The sequence below is a fragment of the Osmia lignaria genome, chromosome 6 (genome assembly GCF_051020975.1).
Source record: "Osmia lignaria lignaria isolate PbOS001 chromosome 6, iyOsmLign1, whole genome shotgun sequence".
In the NCBI taxonomy this organism is placed as follows: Eukaryota; Metazoa; Arthropoda; class Insecta; order Hymenoptera; family Megachilidae; genus Osmia; species Osmia lignaria.
In genome coordinates, this window is record NC_135037.1 from 9,956,345 (window position 1) to 9,976,112 (window position 19,768).

Consider the following 19,768-nt stretch of genomic DNA (forward strand, 5'->3'; position numbering starts at 1 on the left):
TGCTCGCAAGAGCATCAGTCATCTTTTTCTGTCGGCCAGGAGAGCGCATAATTGCACTGCTGCATAAACCGTGTCCTCGTTGGACGTCGTCCGGGTCGATGCCGTTGCGACTGTCCAAGAAAGTTGAAGAAACCACTATCATTCGTATTTCTTGTCTCATTGCATCACCGTCGATGATTAGATCATTTCGAGTCAACGATTATCGTCTTTCTGATCCTTTGAAATTTTAATCAATACAAAGGTCCGGTAAACGTGTTTAAATTGGGCCAGTTAAAAATTTCGGTAATGAAATAATTTGCCTAATATAATCATCGCGTCGCGAGGAGGAGGAGGTGAAGTTGATTTTGGCTGTACGAATGGTCGATTAGCCAGAAGAGGCGATGAAAGAGTTCGATGAAATAATGACGGGACCAGGTCGATAAATAGTACGGCTTTGCTGCTCTCAGGGGCGGAGTGAGACAGGTGGAAGGGAGCGAGGGCCCTTCGGGGCCCGCGTTAATGCCAGCCAAGGGAAGACAGCTATCAAAAGCCCGTATTTAAATATTATCAGTGAAATTACAGTGCTCACTGATCACGAGGGCTGCTCGGTCATTACCGATGGCCAATTCGGCCTCTTTAATCGCCGTTGTCAATACTAATCGACATCGTCGTTATTTAATATTCCTCCTCGCCGTTTTCATTTTTCTCCCCGACCCACTCTGTTCCCCTTGCTCGTTGCACGTGGAACAATACTGAAATTCATCGTGCAATGTTTTCTGCATTTCAATTTTATTTCTTAATTATATAAGTAAACATCGCGTGATAATTAACTAATTTTGAATTCCATTGTGATTTATTGCCGCGATAAGAGTACAAATTAAATTTGTGTAACCACCAATTAAATTGCAGTTAATAATTATAAATTTCCATGCTCTTTTCAGGATTAAACTTAAATATTTTATAAAGCAGACACGTAAAATTCGCGTGAAAGTTAGCAGGGGAATAGCGTGTAGTGAGTCACAAAGGTAGCTAATGCGTGCAATTCTCGTGGAAAAATATTCGCGGCACGGTTTTGACACATCGTTTCCTTCCCGATTTGAATACACGGATTTCGCGTTCATATTTCTCGTCTAATTATGCCCGCCTCGCGGAAATCTACGATCTGACAGTCGGAGTCGGCTCGTACACCTCGGCCTTATGCAGAGTCACGCCAACTTCTAATTATTTAGATAACGATCGTTGAGCTTTAATTATTTCTTCTCCTCCTCCGCCTCCTTCCTACCTGCCCTCTGTTCGCTCTTTCTCATTCACTCTTCCCCTTATTCATTTCTTTCTAGCGACGTCGTTGCTCTATTCGCTGGTGTATGCTAATAGAAACCTCATCCAGATACCAACGCCGATATTATTTGCCATAGTCGCTTCCTAATTACCCATTCGCGGTTATTACGCTCGCTAATCCGCCGAACGTTTCGGTGTAATTACGATGTTTCCGTAATATCGCCAGCCTTGACTTCGCCAATCGTACGTTCATCAAGAGTAACGAGTTACTCTTGTTACGTTCAATGGAAACCTCGAACTATCGTTGTAGATCAAACGAAGGAATTTCTCCTAGTTTCCAAAATGTTAAGGACGCGTGATGAATTCGCAAATAGAGAGGGAAGAACGTGGCCCGGGAGGCGAATGGTCGGCGGCATTGTCAAAGGGTTCCTCGGGGAGGCTCGCGGATCACTGATGCAATCTGATAAAGGGCGGTTCTTCTCGGATTACCGTATGGCGAGCCCCTGCTGCGTCCACGCACCTTAAACTACCATTCTCACGTGCGGCGACACAAGCAGTGCCCACGTGCCCGAGATACAGTTGAGGCCGACCACGGTTGCCCTTTTCTCTTATCACAATCAAATTATATAATGCATCCTTGACAAGGATTCTCGCATGGATACCGACTTTAAATTTCATTTTAAAAACTGGGTACCGAAAGTAGAGCAAAATGTCACCTCGATGAGAGATGAAGAAACCCGTCTCGTTTCGATGGAACGACAACCATGGGACAATCTTTCACGTAGGTTCGATTAAACGATCACTCCCGTGGGGTCGTCGCGGTCCCACAAACGAATTCGCGACCGGTCACGTTTCAACGATACCGAGCAACCACTATGATTACGCGAAAGGTACTACGTACCTCGATGACGAAGCTAAGCAAGCTTTGCAAGCGGCTGCTCATTCGAAAGGCAATCGAAATCGAGTCGAGCCTGAAATTAATCGGACTTTTGTTCCATGCCAGAGTGCTTATTAAGGTTCAGTCTCCTTATTAAGTTCCACCGGGCATGCAAACATCGACGAGATTCGATCCGGATGGAAAAGTCATCGGCTAAAGGAGAGATGCCTTTATTAGAGACAAACGTGACCGATCGTTCCCAGCAATGAAACCTTATTTTTGTTTAGAAATGATGAACGTGGTAGCAACAATGTGATCATAGTTGTTTTGGAATTGTAAGGCGGTTCGTTTGGAACTGATGAACAATTAAGTAACAATTATGTTGAAATTGAGTTACGTGTTGTAGAATGATATATTTTGTAAAGATTAATTTACAGTTATTTTGAATTAATGAATTATTTCGTTAATGGGAAAAATATTTACACAATTCTTCGTGACATTTTAGACTCGTAAAGAAATTCTCTCTTAAAAATGATACAAAATTGATCAACCATTTTTGATGTTCGAAGGAAACAGATAGTTCATAGATCTGGGTCGAAAGAAGACGATTTGCGTGATGGAATCGGAGAAAGATCGCTCGATTTTCGGTCTAGGCGGTTCTTGAATCGTCGCCACGCATTTGTGTGCCTTCAATTGGTACCTCTCGCCGTACTGACGTGCACAGAAATCACACTTGTACGGTTTCTCGCCGATATGCCCGTAAATGTGCTTGGCCAGCTTCGTTTTCACGCTGAACCGCGACTTGCAGAAGTCACACTCGAATCGTTTCACACCTGTGTGCCGATACCTGTGCACCTTCAGGCCCCACGATCTTCTGTAGCATTTCCCGCAATCCTCGCACTTGTACGGCCTCACACCTGTTAAACGAATAATTCATTATCAACAACCCTTACGATGGAAAATTATCAATTGAATAAGTATTGCATACTAATTAGAATTGAATATTTCAACAAGAAAAACATGAAACTATTATACGCATTTTACGATTCTATATAGTTTACAAAATAAGATAAGATTAAGATAAGAATCCGTCTTACGCAACAGAAAAGCCAGACCTGCTAATTGCAACTTTATGTTTGAAACTATGTTGCACATCTGCTAGTTAGTCGATTGCAGAAAAAGGAACCTTATCTTTCTAATAAACGAAAGATTAAAAAGCTCCTAAACGAGTTGGCGCGCTAATGAAACGTTGATTCGTAGATAAAATTATGGCGAAACGCTGACGAACCACGGTTTACGCCCGGAAACCAGGCACCAGCGTTAATTTCATAAATATCTGCGTTGGCGTTAAAAAGGAAACCAGAGGAAGAATGCATCTATGTATATCGTATTATTCAGAGTTTACAACCGAAACGTTACCGCCGTTTAAATACCCGTCGACGGTGCATACCGTGGAGCACCCCATCGCGACGGTGGAGGGTTAATTGGCCGACGCGTAACACTGATCTGACGCAGGATGCTTGATTTCCTAATTAATACGCCTGCCAGTTAAGCGAGACCCAGGTAACGGGTTACGATCACGCTTATCTACCATTTTTATGTCTCAATACTGGCTCGAATTTATATGAGAAAGCAAAAGCGAGCAGGCAACGGGTCGCTCTCATGCAACCAGCTACTTTGATCCCCCATTTGCACCCCCCGTTTGCCCTCCGATTACACTTCCTTCCGCGCCTACTTATGAGAATATTCACATTGCCAATCGGAGCTGTCCTGTTAGCTTTCTGAAGGAATTTCCGGTGCTCTCAGCAGGGGGTCGTTTAAAGAAAAATATTCTTACCATAATGTGACAGTATGTGATGTTTCAAAGCTCCCTTCAAGTGGAAACGATGCTTGCAAATGTCGCACTCGAACCGTCTGATGCCAGTGTGAGTCAATTTGTGGGTCTTCAGCACCGAGGATCTCTTGAATTTCGCCGGGCAAAGGTCGCACTCGAAGGGTGAATCCGCGGTATGAACGATCATGTGTGCTCTTAGGCTACTGGGCCGCAGGAATCTCTTCTTGCAGATGGAACACTCGAACGGTTTCACGTTCGTGTGCATCAGCTTGTGATCGCGCAACGACTGCCGATGAAGCAGCTTCTTCTTGCACACCGAACACTCGAACGGCCTTCGCTTCGAATGCACCTCCTCTTGGTGCGTTTTCAGCTGATTCCTCTGCTGAAATTCACAGAGAATTTTAATTACAATTGATCAGATTTCTTTTCCAATTAACGTTATCATTGAGGATTTAAGTACCTCAAACCGAAGGTTGCAGTGGTTGCATACGAAAGTCTTGAATGTCTCGTGCAATCTTAGATGATCCTTCAGAGCTGACGATCTTGAAGAGAGAATTTATTTATCAATTTTCGTTTAGTTTCATAGATCTTAAATAATCGTTTACCGTGAAAATTGTTTCCTACAAAAACCACATTGAAAAAGCTTCCCATGACTGTGTCGAACCATATGGGTCTTGAAATCAGCCTCGTCGAGGAACTCAATCCTGCACACGCTGCAGAGCAATCGTTTTCCGCTCGTCAACGCCTCGATGTACTCCTCGAAATCCACGTATTCGTCCGACGCGGTGTCTTCCCTCTTGTAAAGAAAGCATCTTCTTCTCGAGACTGATTTTCCACGCGAGTAACGTTCGTCCGGCTTCGAATCGTCCCGAAAGCGATCCTCTACTTGGAGCTCGTCGTTAGCCGAGAAATTCTCGATCTCGTCGAGAATCTCAGTCTTGATTTTCACCTTGTTCCAGTGAAAACATGAACGATGTTCATATTCATGACGAGCATTGCGTATGCAGGATATTAGATAATTTGCACGCTCGCTTCCGCGAGAAATGACGGGAGTCGCGCGAAAAGAGAAGGCGTGTTTAATAACGAGCCTCGGTTACGTAATTGGAAATTGTAGATAAAAAAATGTAGAAACGGAGGAATAGCGAGTTTCCACGTGTTAAAAAATTATACATACAGAATTTAATTTAAAAAAAAAATATATATATGTAACGCCCCCCACCATACCATTGGTGGGTTAAAGGAAGATAGAAAAAACGCGCTCTGGCAGACGAGCTTTTATATAATCAATTATGCAATTAGCAGATCGCGAACTGATTCAACGACGAAATAATAAGGCGGCCTCGAAGCTCGTGATTACAAGGATGTTTTAGCCGGCAGTTTTTATAGCTGGTTGCGCGCTATCATAACCTAATCAAGAGGCTCTTTCACGCAACCCAGAACCTACTTCTTTGCACCGTTCGCAACGCTTCTGCGTCCCTATTATCTTCACCTCGCCGCTCCCTCGATTTCCCGTACCATCGTTTCCGTTCTCCACGTACTTTGAATAGATCTCGTACTCTTCCGACATCTTCCTTCGTTCGGTCGCGAAAAATGGAAATTGTCAATAGAAATGTCCAAGCCGAATCGAAGAGAAACATTGGAACGATGAAATCGCGAGCGGGCAGAATGAATCTGAAGGTAGCTCAAAACGAATTGTAATTTAAAAAGCAAATTACCATGTGGAATAATGCACGCTATAAAATTAGTAGATAAGTTTCAACGAAGAACGTACAGTTGGTTCACCTCGGTTCGATGGACCATCCACGATGTTTATTAATGTAATCGCGACGCTGGGCTTAATTACACAATCATCAGCGCCGGTGAATCGCGTGTAAAGCATTTGTATCCCCTAATTACGTTACTTGTTAGCGGGGGCGGCGCAGATATTTTATTGCCCCGTAAAGAAGAAAGCAAATAAAAGTTACAATGAGCTGATACAAGTAATTAACGTGCAGTGACGTGGCCACGGTTTCGGTGTATGTACCAATCAGAGCAATACGAAAGATGCACAACCATCCATTGTGTATACAAACACGCACACACATAGTGCGGTTAAAAATGCATCGAGTTCATGCGTCATAGGACTCGCAAATAAATAATTGTGCAATCTTTTGTTTACAAGTGCTTTTTGGAAAAAATTAAGCTTTGGAAGAATATTGAGTTGCAATAAATTATCAAAGGAAGTTATTAAAAATAATCAGATATCATTGATTATGAGTATGCAATACTTTACCAAGAATTATCAATTTATAATCTTATACAAATACGCCTGTCGACTACGTGATAAGATGACTTCATAGTTAAGATAGTTAAGCACCCGGGGAGTTCACCGAATTTTAATTCAGATATTCATTCTGTTCCTAATTATTCCTTATCGTGATCTTTATGAGTCAGAGATTTACGTAAATTTTATTATCTGGAAAATTATCATACAACGTTCAAGAATATTTTATTAACCATCATTTGTATTTTTGTTCTAGAACACGAAGAATCCATGTTACGGATTGAAATCACCGTTGTTGTGAGTACTAAAATTAATCAAGATTAATTATTCTTATGCTTAATAATTAGCCTGGTAACGAATGTTCATTTTCACTGAGCCAGTGAACGTCTTAACCGCGGTGAATCTAGACGAGGACAAATTCAGTAGAAACTCCTTAGCACCGGTCAGACGCAACGTATCCCGAATCTAACTTCGCTCTTTCCGAACGTACAGAATAAAAAAGTATATTTACATAGGCGTGAGAAAGAGTCTGAAATTTCGAGCTGTATGCAAATGTCCCGTTTTCCTTGCATATGCACTCATGCAATATTAAAAAGGGATCGGATAATTGAGACTACCGGGGATTGTTAATTAGGGAAATCAAGATTCCCAGCTTTTGATTTGTTCCCTGTTCAAAACAGTTTTCGTGTAATTAGCTACAATGTAACTTCCTAGTCGTACCGTGTCTGTTTCTTCTGGCGAATATTAAAAATTTGTCCGTAATTGGAATACAAAAATCGTGTATCTACTGTTATTTGCCTCTCGTTATAGTTTCATCGATTCGTACATGATCAACCTGATGCGTCTGTAACAGAATCGTTCAAAAATCATTCTTTTGCTTGATTTATCGAATCCGTACGGTTGTTGGTATTGCAAAAGAAATCGCGAATTGCGTCGATCGGCGCAAATAAATCCGCGACACTCAGCATGGTCCCCGCTGATGCATGATTTCATGGAACAGCGCGTGTGGGAAACTTGCCGGATGCATTATGTATTTATTGCTTTACTTACTTAGTTGGGAATTACTTTTGCCAGCGTAATGACTTTCAGGCAGCGCGCTATCTTAGGAATGCAATAGGCCTGATTTATCGCTCGGCCGCGGTTTTTCTCGGGCCAGTTTGTCGTTATCGGTGTACTTGTCCTGTCTCGTCCGTCCGTCGTCCATGTCCGTCTGCTGACCTCGAAACGTCGATGAACCACCATCACGGCAAAGAAAACGCCGCTCCGATGGGAATCTCTCCCAATCAGCTAGTGATAATTATCAAACAATATATAATATTTTACTTTTTACGTCTGAAAGTTACGAAGGCGAAGGGTTGCTTCCAAGTAGAAAACACTTTAGTCCTCCTTGATTTTTTTCTTAACAAAGTGAGAAAGAAAAAGGAAATTGACCACGAGTTTCACTCGAGAAGTCCGAGATAATCGGGAAATTGAATAGAGGGAATTAATTTGATATTAATGAGGTAATTATTGCGAGGATGCGATCGGATGATGGTTGGAGTTCTTTCAGCGCGACGACTCGTTGAAAACACGGGCCAGTGAATCGCGTTGCCGCGAGGAATCGCACACATTTTTTTTTCCTTCTCTCCTTTTCATGCAATAATTTCGCTAATTGCCTTCGAGATAGACCAAAGCGGATGAGCATGCGAGTACGCAATAAATATTCGTGATTAATTAACGATGCCAGATGCTTGAATGCCGTTTTAGAGGAACGAGGGAACAAAGAGGCGAGGGTGAAGAGGGAAGGAACGGCTGAAGCTTGGGAGCAGTTTTAATTGGAAGTCATATCGTTTCTCAGTTTTACACTTCGGACAGTTTTGTTAGGCACGTGTATTTATCTTGACAATTATCGCAATATCTGAAACAATAATTTGTCTAGAATATTTATCCCTTCCTATATTGTGAAGCTACTTTAAAAAAAAACCGTAATTCTACCGTCTATTATAGTATGTAGATACCAGGTTGAAATTTTTTCTTCGTTTTCAATTTATGAGTAATACGCTTATAACAAAATTGATAAGGTGTATCCATTAATTGATCCATCGTGTCGACACATGGTAAAATCGTGAAATCGAATTCGAGTTACTTACTTATGTACACGTATTAACACTCTTATCGCGCGAAAGAAGCAACGATTTGAAATAAAAAAAATAAAAAAAAAAAAAGGTGGAACGCTTTATCGTCGCTCTTATCGACTTCTTGGGTTCGTGTAAAGAGGGAAATACACTGTTTGAATACATCGGTCATACATTTGTATCGGTGTGCATTACGTGCCTAAGATAACCTGGTTTTTATGACCGTATACTGGATTATTTATCGAGCTACGCCTTAACATCAGCCTCGTAGTCATCGATAAATTTAGATATTGTCCGATGATGTCTATAAGCGAAATTGAATCAATTTACGAACGAATTGCACCGATACGCTTTAGACCTTGAAAATGAAAAGACCCCGACGAACAGACGCAGAAGAAAGTCGCGTTTTTCACGTACCGATCAGTCAATCAATATTCAAGGCGCATGTTAATGGGCAATTAATAGTCGCACGGCTGTCGAAAGGATTCTCGTATCCCCGGCATACGTGGCGTGCCGTTTGGTCGTGCTTTTTTCGAAAGGTGGTTTTGTAATCGACGTGTCCACGCGAGAGCCCGCGTACCACGCTCTCGCTCATTCGTATTCGATCCACGTGGCCGCGAACGAGCTTATAAGTAACGCAGTAATGACACAGCCTGTCATGGCGCGGAACAGTTTTCTCGGCTTGCATTGTCGTTAAGCGAACAGCCACAGCTGATTTATCGGCGCCGCCAGGGAAATTCCGCGCGCGGATCTCTCGCCGGATGTCTGCCCGCTCCGCGTCTATCTGCCTACGTGCATTAACAGTGTTTTTCCGTCGAGCAGGATCTAGCAACATCCTTTGAATCGTTCCACGATACTGAAGCTAAGCTTGACGGATCATTTCCGATCGAATGATTATCCTTAATACGGTCATCGAGAATCCGCGTTCGCTAGAATCTTCTTCATTATTTTTGTCTCCAACACTTGTACCCAATTGTCCCCCAAAATGGTATCCTCCTCCGACACCATTACTTTCGCTTCCCTATCTCCTTTTATCAAAGAGAGAGAGAAAAAAAAAAAGCGAAAAACGTTCGCATACCAGCAGCTTAACGCGCAGCCCCAAAAAGAGTCCCGTCACCGGACGATCTTCAGGACCAACACACGCAACACGAGCCCATAAATAATCCCTGCCTCGAAATCCGTTTGACGGATCCATCGATCGAACGGCAGAGTTTTTTTCCCTCGACCAGGGTGGCGTCAGTGTCACCAACGTCATTCCCTACACGACGACGGTGGTGGTGGTGACGGTACGTAACATGGTGGTGACTTGGTAGCGTATCTGTCGAGGCGGGTGGCAGCCAGTCGGACAGGTTATGGGCTCCCTTCGACGGCCAACGGCAAACACGTCATTTCTTAAGCGAGCAGAAAACCAAGCACACCCTGACACAGCCATTCGTAACCTCCTAGCCAGGCTGTGCCTTCGATCAGCAACCCTTTCACGGTTGGGGTTGAAGCTCTGCCAAAAAGGAAGAAGTGAACACGAGAGAAAACAAGTTGCACCGCGGCGAGCTGGGGGGTTGGAACGGGTTAAACGGGCTATCATGCCGCTGTTTCCGCCGCCAAACACGTATAACCCGCTAGCAGCCGTCTCCAACCCCTACACGACCAACCACGCGGACCTTTTTTACCCTGCTCCACCCACCCATCCCCTGGTTAACGACACAACTCGCCTCGGAAACTGTACGACCCTGGGAAATTACGAGTCCTCTTCTACTGGTACACGAATAACTGTGTTCCCTGTACAAGGGAAAGAAATTGTTGTAACATCACGCGAGGGGGTGAATTCTCTGTAAAGTGTCTTCATCGAGGGAAATGGAGAATGGTGAAAATCAGATTTTCAGAGATTAATATTGAAGAAATTATTTTATTAATAGAATCAATACATGTCCGATAGTACTCTGATTTTCTTTTCACCTTGTTTATCTCGTAACAAGTTGAAAGATATAGAAAAATGGGACGAGGTCCGAGAAATCTTTGAAAGTTTGAGAAAACAGAGTTTCGGCTTTTTGTCTGCCAGGATAGAAGTCGGTGTTTACCGTGGATGGAAGTTGTTGAAAAGCTAAACAACACGGGACCGGAAGGGTTTGTCGTTCCCCAGAGCAGACGAAAGAAAGGCTCGCGATAACATCGAGATCGTTGGTGATCGCGGTAATTAGTACTTGTAATGGTCCTGGTTAAACAGAATAATTATTAATCGACGATGCGAAGTTCTGGGAGAAGCAACGTGTGTTCCACGCTATCTTGTATTAGCGTGGCAACGTTAGATCTTGCTTAAATTAGTCTCAATTGTGCAACCCGAGCAAACTGTTTCCCTGTTCTACGCATAAATATTTAGAATCATTTTGATGATGTAAACAGCTGATCGCTAGGGAGATTCACTCGAATGTGCTATCTCCTAGTTAGTTGTACATTTTATTATTATAAAGATCGGATCAGTAGGAATCTGAAATTTCTTGTCATGATCGATAAAGTATTATAAATTAATATTATTCTTTGAGAAGGAAAAAGTAAACGCGCTCGTTTACTGGCTAATTTTTTTAGCGTTCTTAGTAGACGCGATATCAGCGTTAAATAATTTCCAAGGAAATGACGGAAAGCGCTTTAAGCCAGTGCTATCTTCGCCATTGCGGCAACGAACGTGGGAGAAGAATCGTTCGACAAGAAACCGATGAAGGGTTTATCTTAATCCACGGTTCACCGAGCAGACGAGCTGCTCGCCAATCCCCATTGACCACCCCCTCGATCGACCGTGCCCCATACTCTCTGCCATAACCGATCACACTTCGCTTGTTTTACTAGCTGCTTTTTGCCCGTTGCAAAACCTGCCATCGACCTGGATCCTGTCGCTGTCATGTTCCCTTTTCGAACGACAGAAAAAATGCTTGTTCCCTAAATAGATTTTTATATCACCGTGTAATCTAATTGGAATTGAAAATTTCTTCTCTCATTTTTTCAACGAGATTCAAAACAACTTCGCTCCTCGATATAAAAAGTAATCCAATCCTCCTGTATTGTTTCCCGATAAAAAGCATCGAGTCAACGAAATTACGACTGTAATCCATCGTCAACGTTAGGAAATAAAAGAAAACGACGATAGGAAACCACGAAGAAAGGATGTACAAAGTAGAAGAATTCCACGGTGGTGGAGCAAGCGAAACGGTTGGTTGGAATTCGAGCAGCAAAAGGGAATTAAATAAAACACGAAGTCAACGTGACTGGAAGGTGAGAAAAGCCGCTAGGATACGAGCGTTTAATAGGCTGAGCCGAAAGGGCATAAAAGAATTCGATGGTGAGGATGGGCAAACACCTGTAACACTGTGTTCACGGCCTCACGTGGCCGGGCGTGGCCGTGACGAAGGTGGCAATGATCGCGCAAAAAGCAGTCGTAGCAAAAAGCCGATCAGCTCGTGCTGATCGAAAACTTGGAATATCCGCGCTGGAACGGAAGCGTTCAACCGAAGACTCCGCCTGAACCGAGGAAGATCCTGTGCCAGGATTTATGGTTGCGACATTTTTCGAATCATTTTGCTTGCCAGATAATTTTACTAATATAAATGAAAAGAAAAAGTTGACACTTTGTAATATTCACGATCCCATGGCGCAAGTTTCTTGTAACAGGGAAAATTGGCAGGTTGTCGCGCGTAAACTGCTTTTCCCGCGCGCGTAGATCTACCTAGCGAAAGCAGGCATATCGAACGCGTCAGCATGACTCCGCGATCCGCGCCCCCGATGTCCTGCTGACTATTTATCTTGTTACATCGAGACGATCCGATTCTAACAGGAGATCAATGACGGCTGCCGATCCACGCGGCTTTCCGGCTTCTTGTTCCTCGCGATGAAGTTGGCCGTGAGAGTTCCTCGACACGGTGGCCGATGATTTAGCTCCTCTTGTTAAATTGGTCCTTTTTTTTCTTCTTCTTCTTCTTCTTCTTCTTCTTCGTCCAGCTTCGTCTGAAACGATTACGTTCAATCAGTATTTTTGCTAGAGTCGAAATCCTGTTATGTGGAATTGAAAATGTGGGAGTCGTAACTTCCTATTTTACGGCTGGTGCCGATTGATCGGACATGGTTGGCTGATTGATCGATTAGATAATTATTTATCCTTGATAGAATGTGTTTTATCGATACTTGGTTCGCTGACTTATCTAAACCGTGTCTGAATTTTCAGATTTAAACTTTTCTATAAATGTAATTAAATTGTGAAGAAAAATGATGAATTTCAAATTTTTCTTAATTCGTTGATTAATGGATAGCAAAGCGTGAATAACTCTGACACCATGAATCAATAATGCGAGAACCATTCGAAGAATGGCTGTATAACGTGTTAGCGAACACTTAAGCTCTAGAATAGAGACAGAGGTGCGTCTGTCAGGCCATGTGTTACCTAATGGTCGCGATCGACAGTCGACCAACAAATATTTATTGCTACTTACTAGCGAGCGAATGTAAACGTTCCGGTCCGCTCTAATGGGGAACAGCTAATATCGCCCATGAGGTCGTCCACGTCCCTTTTCTCCCGCCAAATTAATTTCTTCGTCGAATGATAATAAACGACGAACATATCTTGGTACGTGGAAACTGCTTTACCGTTGTAATCTATAATGAACATGCAATATAATTAATTTAATGATAGAATAATCAAAGGTGAAATTATCGATTTTCTTCTACTATCTATCGTTGGTCGTAGTATTCTTCTATCCTTGCGCTATTGAACATGGTTCTAATAGTTGACAAACAAAAACGTTCGCTGGGATATTTTACTAATCAAAGAGCACGTCAAAAGAACGTGAACTGTGCGTCCAGGAAGCAGGAGCAAACAAGAAGGGCGGACAGAAACGCGTGTCACCGAAATGTCGGTAGCTTGTTTGTACAGGTCGCTAATGTAATATCGTTTGCCCACGAAGTATCGAATGTTGCTGACAAAACGGGACTTCGGAGGAATGCTTAAGCGATCATCGAATAAGACGCGTTGATGTTTCATTGGAAAATAAAATAAGTTGACTGAATTTTTGGAATATCTCGAATTCATATCTCGTAATCGATTAATTTCGTCACGATGGGTGCGTAATCTTTGACTCGGTGTTACAAACCAAAGAAACCATTGAGAACTTAACGATTACCCCGAGCGACGTTTAATTTACGTGCTCAGATTAATCGCTAATTAACTCGTCGCAGCCGCTCGGTCAGGAAGTTCACGAATCGCATGGAAATAATAAATGCGGTAATATATATCTATCGACGGAATAATATATAAACGGCTCGTAGGCATAAATCGCTTTCCTATTAGCGGAAAGACGTACGCTCGAGCGTGTATTTCACCGATTTCCCGGCTCGCAAGTTGTTTATCGCGAACGGCTGAAACGATCGCCGAAACCTGTTCCCTGGTGCTAACCACTTTGCCTGTTTATTGTAGCGTTTTTCAGAATAATAGCGAAATTTACGAGGCAGCCCAATGGAAATTGCGTTACCTCCGAGCGCTTGTTTCTTCTTATTATCCTCGATCTTCGTTAGGGTTCGTTCCTTTTTCCTGGAAGTTTATGCGGAAATTGCGAGTATTAATTATTGGATCATCGTGCGAAGAATTATAACTCGGATCGGCGTTCTAAAAATATAATTCATGATCGGAGGAACTCTGAAAATGAAGAAAATTGTGAGTTAGCAAAATCTAAAGCTTCGGTTTCAATCTCAATTTTTATTCTAAAGTCAGTGTACCTTTGAATCACCGTCAGTTTTCTTCAAAAGACCATTCCCTTCGATGGAGTTGTACGAGCAGACTCATTACTCGATGTTGAAACAATGCTTCGAACGATGTTTCCTCGAACCACAGTCTACAAACTGCTATTTTTTTCCACGACGATCCATCATCGGCTTCCGAATGCACTTGCTGGACGTTTCATAGTGTCGTAACCCGTAGCGATCGATGGTTATTCGCGTGATCGTCGCATGAAAACACCCTTACGAGGCTGCTTGACGATTCTACGATTCGTAGAATACGGCCCTCTACGGTCCTCTGTAATTTAACGCAGCACCGAAAGATTTAACGAGTCCCTCTTCTTGGTCCGCGCTTTGGAAACGAAGTTCCCAACTTAACCAGAATTCTCACTAAAAATGTAATAATCCAGGGTTGAAATTTGTAAATTTATCATCATACTTACATTTATCGATGCTCTTCCCTGATTCTTCCCACTCAATCAGGTCTACCATTATTTCTGTGGACATAAAGCTTCCCAGAGATCCCGAAAACGTGCTGAAAGACGTGTCGATGTAAAGAACAGCGTTTCTTGAAGCACGTTCTCTCGTAACGGGCGTCGAACCTCTTAATCCAAGAATTAGATAGATCGAACAGGATCGAGACATCGAGAGAACGAACTGGATCTTCCTCTCAGCTCATCATGGGAAGATTTCCCCGTAACTGTATCCGTGGAAAAAGCATGTAACACCGGATCGGAACTGGTATTTCGAGATCAATATTCATCCAGCTTCTTACCTTCGTCACATTACGATTTGTTTCTACCTATTTTCCGGGTTCCATGGATTTTCTTCTTGGTTCTTGCTTAACCAGGCGTTCTTCGATCCCACGAAGACGATCGGATCGATCGCGAGAAATTAATGCCGACGATGTAATGGATCATCTTTTCTTTGCACGGTATTCCTGTAACAAGCTATTGAAATATTTTATGGTTACTGTTTTGCAATAATAATAATTTCTAAGAGAATACAAGGCGACCGAGATCGGAATAAGTTGAGCGTTATTTGCGAGAGATAAACGACAGAGGAGGTCGAAAACGTGTCGCTATTAATAAACCAAGACTCGCTTAATTTTCTCGGCGATTATTCAGACGGCTGTGTGAATAATTACTCGCTATTCGGCCCGTTTGCCGCGTTAAGTGGGCCGGCTGATCGTTATCTTAAACCGAGCCGGCCGTTTGATTAACCGTTGATTATTCAATTAAGGGAAAAATATTTCGTCATGGTCAATTGAACCGACGTGCAGGTACAACGTACGGCAGAATGTGGAGCGGCTACGTGGGTCTCGTTAATCAATTATCTCGTGCGTTGACGACTTGGAACGTGTTTAGAAGAGAAAACATACTGATATTAGTGTCGTGTGAAAAATCGCTTTTCTCGATCGTTTTTCACTCCTCGGTGAAAAGTCATAAGGCGTAGCTATTAAAATTTCCCAAAGGCCTCCTATGACTTTCGAGCGATACTTTGAAATGCGTGATTTGCGAAATTGAACGAATGTAAAAAGACGAATGGAAAGGAAAGGAAAGGAAAGGAAAGGAAAGGAACGATCCGGAGGTATTAACTAATTCCGTTCAATTAAAACAACAAAGTCGAGAGAACGGCAAGAAGTCTGGGGCCAAGTCGGCGGACTTGTTCACGTGGCGGGAACTCGTGCTTGCTTCGTCACCCTCGGAGCCACAATTTCTTCACACTAATTACCGAGCCGTCCTGCCCACCTGACAAGCGAGAAAGTGTAAAAGACACGGACTCCAATCGGCAAGACCGAAACGATTCAGCTTTGATAGTATTCTCTCGATTTTACCAACTTTACATGGTAAAGATAAAAAATGCATAAAAAATTAATGTATATTTTCAGACTTAAAAGTTTCATTACTTAAGGTATGACAGATGAATATATTTGTACTAGGAATAATTAAAATGGTAAGAAGTGTAGGATTGCAAATTTAGATTGGAATCGATAAGTGTATTGACCAGGAGCATCGCTATCAGACAATTGGTTTGACACGGGGATCAAGTTAGAGAGATCAATTTACGTGAATAATGAGACGGGGAAGAAAGCTCGTTGTCGATAAATTTAACGCGTTACGGAACCGCGAGCGGCGAAGAACAAGAGTGTTCCACGTCGTTAGACTCCGAGGTTACGTCCGGGCTCGGAGAGATCCATGGTGGTCCCCCTTCGACCAGGTGGCCAGCCCCCATCGATGCTAACTAATTAAATCATGAAAAAGACGGTGAACGTGCGTCCTATAGTTTTTCTGAAATTAATAAACCGGAACCACCAGTGGTTCTCACAAAATCTCCAGTTACCTGTGAAAATTCCGAAAGGGTTCATGGATGATATTAATTATCAGGTGAAATAATGAAGAAAGAGTGTGATTTTAAAATGATCATAAGATTTCAAATTTTTCATAGAACTTCTTTATTGATCTCGCGTAATGTTAAACGATGCTCGAAAGTGATAATTTTGAGAATTGTTGGAAGCGTAACAAATACATTTAACACCTACTTTCAAATTACTCGGCATGACGCTACAGAAAGATTGGTTGTCGAATAAAAAGCACCGGTTTCTTCGTTACTCCTTGATCCGTCTGGTCGTTTGCATCTTCACGAAGAGTGTTTTTATCATGGTTCTTCTCGCGCCGCGTCGAATCGATAAAGAATTAATCGATGTGACCATGGTTCCCTGGTTTCTTGCGCGGAACCGGTGAACGAGCCGACTTCTAACACCCAACTGATCCACCTTGAAATTTAGTGAGACTCCTTCGAAACACCTGTAACAAGGAGTCACGATAAATATTTTCATAAATATAAAAATTGTCATAACCGCGGAGAACGAGGATCCTTCCTTCCCCGTATGGCAAAGATACGAGGGTTGGAAAGATGATTGGCGAGCTGCGGGTCGAAACGAGTTTATCCTTGCTTCCCCGGCCATCTTCGAGTTGTCGAACGCGCGATGGGAATAAAATGTGAAACTGTAAATTGTGCGTGGGAAGAATCGGTCCCTGGACGGTCGTGGTGATCGACCATGTTTTATTTTTTTCTCGTGGGCCAGAGAGCGAAAGGTGGATCCACCCTAACCTGAAAACGAGGGTTGATCCGCCACGAAACAGAAGAGAAAAAGACCAGGAACGATTTAAATGCGCGTTCGAGCGACCTCGGAGGGTGGAGAGGGTGAACCTCGAAGGAGTTGGAAATTTGTTACGTTATGTCAGGCGATCACTCCCCAGCGAATATGAAGAAAGATTTCTTCTCGGTTAGAGGCTGGTTGAGGGTGGAATAGCTCCTCTCGACACGCTCGGTCCGGTGGTTGCAGGGGTTGCTGGTCATCCTGCTGGAGGAAGCTCGACTCGAAGGGGATGGAGGGGATGGAAGACGGTGCCAGGAATATAAAGCGAGGGATAAAAGAGACGGCGGTCACATATGCGACTCGTAAAAGCTCTTCTGAAAAGCTGCATCCGTCCCCTTCGGAACCTGCCTGGAACTCGGTCTCTCCTACATTTCAATGACGCGACATCGCCATCTCCTGGATATCGCGCCCTCCACCTTTCCACCCGAAGGGAATCCAGATTTTTCGATGCTGTTCGAACGATATAGCTCTACTTTCCTCATTGTTGTTCTCTCGCTCTAAATTCAAGTTCTGGGTTAAGATATTCTGAAAATTATTTTTCGATTTCTACGCGATTGTTTCTTTGTTCAGAGAAATTTTTGTTAAAAAATGATCATCACGATCAAACGTCCATACGTCATAAGACGGAGACCAGAATCGTTGAGAATCCGCGGTGACATCAAGTTTCTATGGAAACGTACAAAAGGCACGTTCAACCCCGAAGGGATCTAGCGATATCGGCGAATATTAAGAAATAGCTCTCAACCGGCATTTCCGTACATTTGCGGATCGGAAACGAGCCATTCGTTTGCCGACTAGAACGAGGTACTGTCTATGCATGGCACGCCGGCACCACCATCCGACCGTCCCATAAATAATATTTTTCTTCCCTTTTCTCTCCTCCTCTCTCTACCTATCCTCCGTACTCCTTCCTCTCTCGCGATCCGCCCGAGAGTCATATCTCTTTTCGTATATCGCCAACTGCACGCCGTATTCCGCGCGAAAACCACCTATCTCAAAGCTGAAAACCGAGAAACGTGATGCTCGATAGGCTTTGTGCCGGTGATATATCGGTTACTTCAATTCTTCATAATGTATTTGGCACCTCTGTATGGTATTCGAGAATTTCCAATTTTCTAAAATAAGGCGCGGATGCATCGATGCTTTACAAATTATCATCGAGCCGCGATACGTTCAAAGTGTATCCAGTTTTTTCTGACAGCAGCGCCTGGAGATGGCTGGGAAACGTATCCAGACAATTCCTGGCGGGATTGTCGGCCGCTTAATCGTCCATTTCCACCTGTCAGTCTGTGCCGATGGACGCACAAAGACGATCTCTACCGTAAAGAGAAAACCCGCAAGAAAAGATAAGACGGGGGTGGAAAAGAAATTCAACGTCCGATGAATGGATGGATTATGAAAACGCATGGTACGTTAAATAAAAATCTGCGGATAAACTTTTTAATTAAATACATTTCACGGACAATAAACATTTGATTCGAAGGTTGAAAAGGAAACAACGTTAGAGGTAAAAATCCAATGGGGATTGGCACGAGTCGCGGCAAAACAGCGATTAGGAAACGGGGGAGTAGAAGGAAGGGGGGTGTTGCATGGGGTGAGAAGAGTGACAGCAACGAAGGAAGGGTGAGTTTCTTGCTCGATGGACGCCTTTTCTTGCGGTGAGTACTAGCTGCGACACAAATAACGTATGATTGAGTGAGCGCCGCGAGGGATTTCCAGACGTGAAAACGGAATATCGCGCGAGGGCGGAGAAGAATGGCGGAGAGAAACGTCGACGTTTAGTCGTGGGGTGGAAAAGGCACCCCATAGCGCCTCGCGGGAGCATAACGGCTCCCTAAAATCGACGGTGTTCGAACTTTTCCTTCCACCCTTCCATGTTTCTTCAGATTTTTCCAATGCTTCGGGTATTTGCGTTCCTCCACTCGCTTCCCTCCGGTAAGATACAACCCTCTTAACGGGGGAAGCTTTTCTATGATTTAACACTTAAACTGCTGACCGCTAAATTTAATTCTACTTAAGTTTCCCTATGAAAAACGGGACAATTTCACCTGTTCCAGAAAGAAACATAATTTTAAGTAAATGTCACCCCCGGGAATTCATGCGTTCGAACATTGTCTCGAACGATCCAGTTTTTGCCCCGATGCTCAGGGTAAACGAAATCATCGATGGAGAGAAGGGGTCGATCAAGTCGACGTAACCCCTGATCTCGAGATATCTCGATCCTCGTCGCACCCGTGGTTCGTTGCTTCGAATCGACAGGAAAAGTAGCGAAGGGTGGTTTCAGTGTAGCCGGTTTTATCCGACTGCCGTTTCCGGCGGCGTATCGCGGTCCTATCGTATCGATATGACAGACCTGAGGGTTGGCTAAAGTAAAATCATTAGTAATGCGATTGTGCCACCCTCGAAGCCAGGGTCTCTTCATCCCTTGGACAAACGTTTCCAAGTACATTTGCGGATTTTTGCAAAAATCGAGGAGAATAATACCTCTTCTACCGAATCACTCATCAAA

General features: G+C 43.3%; 1 protein-coding gene and 1 pseudogene across 1 annotated transcript; both read right to left on the reverse strand.

The window, feature by feature from the left end:
• Positions 1-2,509: 2,509 nt before the first annotated feature.
• LOC117607651 (uncharacterized) lies at positions 2,510-5,642 on the reverse strand. The gene is made up of 5 exons (XM_034331593.2): positions 5,413-5,642; positions 4,574-4,917; positions 4,429-4,510; positions 3,972-4,350; positions 2,510-3,051 (listed from the first exon to the last, which is right to left on the reverse strand). Exons 1-5 carry the CDS (start codon positions 5,533-5,535, stop codon positions 2,681-2,683), a joined length of 1,299 nt encoding a protein of 432 aa, XP_034187484.2. The 5' UTR covers positions 5,536-5,642; the 3' UTR covers positions 2,510-2,680.
• Positions 5,643-17,999: 12,357 nt separating this feature from the next.
• Positions 18,000-18,666, reverse strand: LOC143305368 (uncharacterized; annotated as a pseudogene).
• Positions 18,667-19,768: the final 1,102 nt, after the last annotated feature.

Excerpts from the sequence above, each read along its gene's own strand:
- LOC117607651 (XM_034331593.2), bottom strand. The coding sequence starts at position 5,535 with ATGTCGGAAGAGTACGAGATCTATTCAAAGTACGTGGAGAACGGAAAC. Across the intron at positions 4,918-5,412 it reads GTTGCGAACGGTGCAAAGAA|GTGAAAATCAAGACTGAGAT; the intron begins GTAGGTTCTGGG and ends CACTGGAACAAG. Across the intron at positions 4,511-4,573 it reads TGTAGGAAACAATTTTCACG|ATCGTCAGCTCTGAAGGATC; the intron begins GTAAACGATTAT and ends TCTCTCTTCAAG.